General features: G+C 56.0%; 1 protein-coding gene across 1 annotated transcript; it reads right to left on the bottom strand.

The window, feature by feature from the left end:
* Window positions 1-336: 336 nt before the first annotated feature.
* On the bottom strand, window positions 337-2360 carry DL89DRAFT_272835 (P-loop containing nucleoside triphosphate hydrolase protein; the record flags this gene model as incomplete). Its single annotated transcript, XM_040889020.1, has 4 exons — window positions 337-658; window positions 705-814; window positions 852-2318; window positions 2355-2360. The coding sequence occupies 4 exons, from the start codon at window positions 2358-2360 to the stop codon at window positions 337-339; spliced, it is 1905 nt and encodes a 634-aa protein (XP_040739119.1).
* Window positions 2361-7543: the final 5183 nt, after the last annotated feature.

Below are 7543 nucleotides of genomic sequence, written 5' to 3'. Positions count from 1 at the left end.
GCCACCAGCAATATTTAGGGACAAGACGTTTTTTTATTCATGTTGCATATGTAAACACCGGAAATTCACCTGAAAGCGCAGAACATGATAATGGTAGGGGTGGCCAACTACCCCATCCTTATCGTTCCTATCATGCGTTGCGTGTACTGCAATATACGTGATTGGCATGCATTTGCAATTGTCCTTTTTGCTGCGCGCTGCTCACATATACAGTGTCGTTGGAAATGACTGTTTTTGCAAAGACACCCCCATCTACCACCAAGGGTAGTATTGATTTTGGCATGCTTAATATCAGTACTTTTGACGTATTTGAAAGCATCAAGATTAATATAGATATCAGTTAAAATCAACACCTTCAATTGACTGGATGTACTCGTCGACGCCGTCCTCAAGCAATGTGAGGTTGCCATCAACCAGCGAGTACACATCATCAGCAGTCTCGCGCACAAAGTGACGGTCATGGGAAATCAGAACAACAGCACCCTCGAACTCGTTAATCGCGTTGATAAGGCCCTCGACAGCGTACATGTCTAGATGGTTGGTGACCTCATCAAGCAGCAGCAGGTGCGGCCGCGAATACAGCATCAGCGCCATAGCCATGCGAGCGCGCTGGCCACCGCTGAGGGTGCAGATTGGCCGGATAGCAGTCGCCGCTGAGCTCAAATGAGCCGAGCCAGCGGCGGATCTCGCCCTCCTTGACCGACGGATTGTCACGCATCAGCATCTTCAGACCCGAGTCCTGGACATTGGTCAGCTCGACGAAGTGCTGTGTGTAGTGGCCGATCCGCAGACGCGCATGCTGCTCGACAGTGCCCTTGGTTGGAGCCAGGTCGCGGGTGATGACATTGGACCAGAGTCGATTTTCCGCAGCCGTTAAGACCAAGCACGGCAACGCGCTCGCCCATCAGAATGTTGAGGCTAATGTTGCGGATAACGTCCTTGCTGCCAGCTTTGTAGGCAAATGATACGCTGTTGAGTGTGACCAGGGGCGCAGTGCTTCGCATCGTCTCGGGCTGTGGGATGCTAAAGTCGACCTCTTTCTCAGCCTTATCCAGATCTATAGTCCTCCGCATTGTATCGTGGTATCCAGCCCAGTACGAGATTTTGAAGCGGGTTCCGTCTTCGTTCCTGTCTGGACCTAGGCGCTCGAGCTTCTTCTTGCGCGAAGCAACCTGGCCCAGGACCTTGGAGTCGTTGGTTGCACGAGCATGCTTCATAAAGCCTTCGATGGACTTTTCGATCTGCTGGCGGCGCCGGTCCAAGGCGGCGATCTGGCGCTCCTTCTTCTTGCGCAGCTCGCCCTCGGCCATCTCAAACTCATCGTAGTTGCCCGGGTGGTAAGTGAGCTTCTTGTCTTTGAAGCGGATGATCTCCTGCGAGACAGCGTTGAGGAACTCGCGGTCGTGCGACACACATACGATAGTGATGTCGGTCAGCGACTTTAGGTAGTCTTGCAGCCAGGCAATGGCGCCAATGTCCAAATGGTTGGTGCACTCATCGAGCAGCATGATATCGGGCTTGAGAAACATGGCTTTGGCCAATGCGATACGCATGCGCCAACCGCCGGAAAGGAGGCTGACTGGGCCATCTTGCTGCTCTTCTGAAACATCAAGATCGGCCAGGATGGCACGCGCGCGGGCCTCGGCGGTGCTAGCGCCCATCTCGTCGAGCTCGGCATACAGGGTAGTAAGCACGTCGGCAGCTACATCACTGTCCTTCTTGCCCTTGGTGTAGAGCTGACCGCGGACCTCAGCCAGCATGTTGTGCTCAGCCTTGAGAGCAGCAGCACGCGCAACCTTTCCACGCTTGCCACTGCGAATGGTTGCAATGGTCTGTGCCTGCGTGATGCGCTCGGTGGCGATACGCGCAATGTACTTGTCCAGTGCTGTCTTTAACGTCACAGGATCGGCAACGGCTGCCTCAAGGGCTTGCACATCATTGGCACGCTTCTGGCGCTCGACGTCGGCTGCCAAAACAGCCTCAAGCACGGTGATGTTGGTTTCGAGCACGTCAAGCTGCTGCACGTAGAGAGTGCGGATGTTCTCTGGGAAGCCGATAAGCGTCTTGTTGCCAATAGCGTTCAGCAGCGTCGACTTTCCGACTCCGTTGCGCCCGATAAAGCCGTAATGGTAGCCAGCCTTGAACCACAGGCGGCTGTCAACCAGCATATCAACGTCGCCAATGGTCAGGTTGACGTCGCGCAGGTCAACGTCCTTGGAGAGCGTCACCACAGTCTCGTTGTGGAACCGCGACTGCTGCGAGTACGCCTGGATCGGGGGCATTGCAATCGGTCTGGCCTGTTCCTTTTGTTGCTCCTTCTTTGGCGACTTTGGCCGCGCTGTAGTTGCTGCTACTGTCATAGTCGTATTCTTGGCCAAGCTAGGCACAATTGCCTGCTCAGCAGCACGAGATCCAGTCGAGGACGTGTCCAGCATATCCTTCAGACGCTGGGCCTTGGGCAGCACACGCGTGGTGATTGCTGGCTCAGGCTCACGTTTTGTCGGTGCTGGTGCATCAATGCTCAGCTTCTCAAAAAGCGCATCCAGCTCTCCCTCTTCCATGCCAGCGTCAAGCAGGAACGGCTCGGTGACCTCGCGGACTGATGCCGGGTCGGACTGGTCGGTGTCTTCCAGGAGGCTCGACAGGTACTCGAGCGTGTCATTGTCCAGCGACTGCTTCACGGCGTCAGGAGCGACTGACAGCAGGGTATCCAGAAGGGCCATGGTCGCGGATGGGGTGGAGGGAACAGGAGTGGTTGTGGATCTAGTGCAGGCGGTCAAGGGTACAAAAGATAATGGCGAATTGATGAAGGAAAGAATCCGTGTTTGGTATCTACCAATGAATAGAGCAGCGTGTCACTCAGCAACAGCCGGTGGCGATTTATATGCTTCTGTATGGCAAGCCCCACGACGTGGCCGCAGCTGTTGAGCAAAACAAAAAATAGGTGGAGGTCGGAGATGACATCCCTCAGCGGCCTCGCTGTTTGGCCTCTTTACATATTACTGCGGCCAGCGCAAAATGCTCGGTTGTGGTCTCCTCCAGCTGGAGTGACCTGCGCCCGCATTAGCTGCCTGAGCCACTATTAGCAGCCGCCAATAATCCGTTTCTGGGTTGCGAGATATCCCCCAGACTGTGCCTGTCGTCTGAGGCGGCGTTGCCCGCTCCTTTCTGGATCTCTGATCTGTATTGCCAACTGCCGAGATTATATCCGGGCGGCTGCTGCGGCGTTGTGCGCAGGTTTTTTGGTTGTCGCGGTCTGAGCCCTGCCCCCGCACTTTTTTGCAGCTCCAGCGCCGGCTTCGCAAAAACGTAAATAATGAACGCGCGGGCCCGTGATGCCCTGGCCGCCAATCACAGCCGCTGCAGGACGATGCTGGCACTATACCTCAGCTAGGTGCACTTCATCGTGGGTGAGGTGAGGGACGGTTTAGACACGCAGGCATGGTGGGCAAGACAGCATCTTCATCTTTCAACTGCTTGAGTATTCTATTTACTTCCTAGCTATATCTCCTTACGCGCTGGACTGCCTGTCTCACCTTCCTCGCTTTTGTACAAACAGCCCCCAGGTGTCCTGCCCTTGTTCCACATATCCATTCGGCTTATTGCAGCAGCTGGTCAGAGGAGGCACTAGCAGCCCTGCACACGCTTTCACCACAGCCATCAGCCGAGTCTGTGCCATTAGCCTTTGTTGACGCCATCTCGCGTACACACCCAAGCCCTCGAGCCTGTCTCTGCAGCCGTGGCTCGCACTTGTTTTCATAGACACCTACTGCCATCAACACCCATCCACCACCTTCGCAGTTCCTGTCTTCGCTCCTTTTTCTGCTCCCTTTTGTTTTTGACACCCTTTGCTGTTTTTTCCTCACTCTCGTAATTCAACCCGCCCTCGGTCGGCATAGTATTTTCGCGTGGTCCTTGTTCCTTGCTATCATTCTAGCACCAGAGCAGCACTATTCACATCGCGTCAACCACCTTGTGCAACATCGCGTCTATTTCACAGCACCTGGTATTGGCCTTCTTGCTCGCATTCCTTCTTTTCCACCCTGTGAGCCAGCACAACAATACCCCTTTGGCCTGTTTTTTCTTTTCTTCCCCCACCAGTTTTCAGGACGCACCTGGTATCACATAGACAGCCCACGGTCCGGTCTGAGCCCGCTGACACAAAGCGACAACATAGCCCAGGGGCAAGAGGTACTCGGTCTACAGCGCTCTCTTTTTGCTTTCCTTCTCTCCTTACTCCTTCCCATTCGCTTTGACATTTAAACTCAGCAAAGGGCGCTAGAAAAATAATGATTTTCCGCAACCACCACACACCAGCCGGAAACCACCATCACAGCAGCGGCACACATGGGTCGCGTCGGTCGCGCCGGCACAGCGGCGATTCAGACAGCTCGTTCGACAGCTCGGATGGTGAGGACATCCCAGAGTCGGTTGTCGGCCCAATCGAGATCCCAAAGTCGCCCTCACTACCCGTGTCGGCACGCCAAGGCTCTACACCGGTAAGTTATTTGGGAAATATTGCCTGGCTATTGTGCATGGGGTATATGGCTCGCCAAGAACAAACCCCGGCCTGCCAGTTTCGATAGGGCGTGCTGTCCAAAAATGAAGCGCATGGGACAGGCAGGCTTTCTCGCCTCTTCGTACTCCAGGCACAAGGAGGGGTTGTGGTAAAAATACTCTGCACAATATCGGCTGGCAGCAGATTTGGCCAGTAACGCTTTGTCGCAGCTTATTGTCGGCTGGCCAGCAGTTTGGCTAGGTGCAAACAGGAACGCACGAAAACAAAGGGAGGGCCGGGAGACGAAGAACGTGCCTTCATATACCGGCAACCGTGACAGCCGGGAGTGCCTTTTCTTTTTCATTCCCTTCTCGCACTGTTCTGATATCTATTCACACCCACAACTAAGCACACCGCGCACATCTGCTACCAAATATCCTTCTAGGGAATGAGAGCACCATCGCACATCAACTTCAACGGCAACCTGCCGGTCAACAACAGCGACAACCCGATCAACCGGCGACGGTCGTCATACAGCAAGAATTCTCTGGCAGGCAGCCGCGGACGCAAAAGCAGAGAGCCCCGGTGGCCGCAGCAGCTATACAAGCAGTGGTTCGGCGCGATCACAGAGGGGCGGTCGATTCAGGTACACGCAATGCTAGCCGACTACCCAGAGGTTTTGAACATGCGGCGGATCGAACCGACGCCGTTCCATAGTGCCCTGACGCCGATTGCCAGCGACTGGCTGGGGATGGACACGACAGGCATGGATGGCTTGCAGGTGGCCATAATGGGGTACAAGAACGCGTATGCGCACTGGCGAATTGGCAACCAGCAGCAGCAACAGCAGCACGAGCATATGTCGGGCATGACTCCTGAGCAGATGCGGGAACATGTCGCAGTACGCGAGGTCATCCTGAGCGCCCTGATCGACGCGACGTCGCCCGAGCAACTCGACTCGCACCTGTTTGGTCGCCAGCACAACACCACATTGCATCTGGCCGCCTTCTATAACGACGCAAATTTGGTCGAGCGGTTGCTGCGCCAGGGCGCGGCAGTAGATATCCGCAACAAGATGGGGTTCCTGCCAGCGAGCATTACAAACGACAAGCCCACCCTTCAGTGGCTAGCCATGTATCGCGAACAGGTGCGTGGCACGCGCTACCAGATGTACCCGCCGCACCAGCCAGCGCAGGTGCAAGAGTACGATTTTCCGCAAGGCAGCCTGATGGATTCCGGCGACCCTGAGGTACCGATGGAGATGCTAGAGCATTTTAGCGACGAGGAGGATGTGCCGGCAGCCCGGGACACTGGAGATCTCGGTTTGGCTGGAGCCGGCGGGTTGCCTGGCCTGCAGGATTCGAGCAACGACGACACATGCATCAGCGGCAATAATTCGGACGAGCACATCAAGCAAATGAAGCGGCAGTCAGCACAGTCTGACGAGTACGCTGATGACCAGGATGACGAGGTTTCACTGTTGTCATCTTCAGGCGACCGCACCAGCCTTGGCCTGGGTGGCAGCCGTACAGGCATGGAAAAGCGCAATAGCGACCACCAGCCGATGCAGAAGAGAATATTTGACAAGAAGCGCAGCAGTGCATACAGCGGCAGCGGACGGCCTGTCAGCATGGTGTCGATTGAAAGCTCTGACTCTGGCCGCCCGCGCTCGTCGTCAAATGCAGACAGCATGCTATCGTCTTACTATTCTGCCGGTGGACTGGGCAGCGAGTCCGAGTACCAGAGCGCACAGTCGCAGACAGGAGAAGAGCCTGTGGCAAATGTGGCAGAGGAGATTGATGGTAGTGACACCGTGAGCCAGGTATCAGACGGCGGCGATCCGCTGGCGCAGTCGAACGACCGGTCGATCCGGATCAAAGTGGATCCGAGCACAATCAACGACGATGACATTGAGGGGATCTTTAGCGACTCGGACGAGGTCGTGCAGCAGGAGCCATCGTACTGCCAGTCGGGATCAGGCTTGTCTGAGTCGGGCAAGTCGGTGTCGCCGGCACTGTCAGCTACTTCCGGCAAGCACTTGTCGCTCAGCTCACTGTCATCATCGGGCTCGATCAATATGCAGTCGCTGGCGATGGCTATCGAGAAGGCACACATGCCAGATCTAAAGGTAAATCCGGTTTCGGCGTTCCCAGTCAGTATGCAGAGTGCCGGGGCTCCGGCTCCTGAGATGGCCAAAAAGCTGGCGCCGATTTCGACCTCGCCGACGCATTTGGCAAAGGGCGACGATTCGATGCAGAGGCCAACAAGTCCGTTTTCGCTGCGTGACTCGCTGTATGAGATGATCATGGGGCGGCCGGCCAGCACAGCTAGCATGGCGAGCCGCACGTCGACTAACAGCAACAGCGAGTCAAGCAGCTCGACGGTTGGTGTATCGTCGTCGGCATCGCCGTTTGGCGTCCCAGCTGCCAACGAGACGCCAGAGTCTGGATCTAGCTCGCTGACGCAGACGGCAGAATTTACCTTCCGCCCACGGGCAATGACACAGCCTGATCTGCACACATCGATGAATGACTGGCACAATGGAATATCCGAGCCGTCGCTGGCTGTGGGCGAGGAGAGTAGTGTATTCCATGATGAGCCTGAGGATATTGATGTGGAGCGGAGGTCCGGAACGCCGTCGCCGGTTCCTGCACCGCGGCCCACAGCAGCATCGCTATTTGCCATTGCCGAAGAACCCGAGGCTGATCAGACGGTTTCTGATGATTCCGAGGATGAGGAGGCTCCTGAGATCACTGAGCCGATAGCCACTGTTCCCGAACCCGTCAAGGAGCACGAGCAAGCTGAGAAGGCTGTTAGCGAGACTCTTGAGGAGCATGAGATGCCGTCGCCATCCGAGGTCATGACCAAGAACGGCCGCATTGGGCGGCGCGGCGGGCGAATCACGGCCGAAATGATGGCTGACGATCCTGTTGGCTTCAGTTCAGAGCCCGTGTTCACCTTGGCCTCGTCGAAGCTGTCGAGCGGCAGCCTGGCCGAGTCAGCAGCAGCCAAAACCGACTATGAGGAGCCCCAGCACGAAGAGTC

Source organism: Linderina pennispora (genome assembly GCF_002104995.1).
Source record: "Linderina pennispora strain ATCC 12442 chromosome Unknown DL89scaffold_137, whole genome shotgun sequence".
NCBI classification, from domain to species: Eukaryota; Fungi; Kickxellomycota; class Kickxellomycetes; order Kickxellales; family Kickxellaceae; genus Linderina; species Linderina pennispora.
The sequence above is the reverse complement of the archived record's forward strand: the minus strand, read 5'-3'. Positions and strand labels throughout refer to the sequence as shown.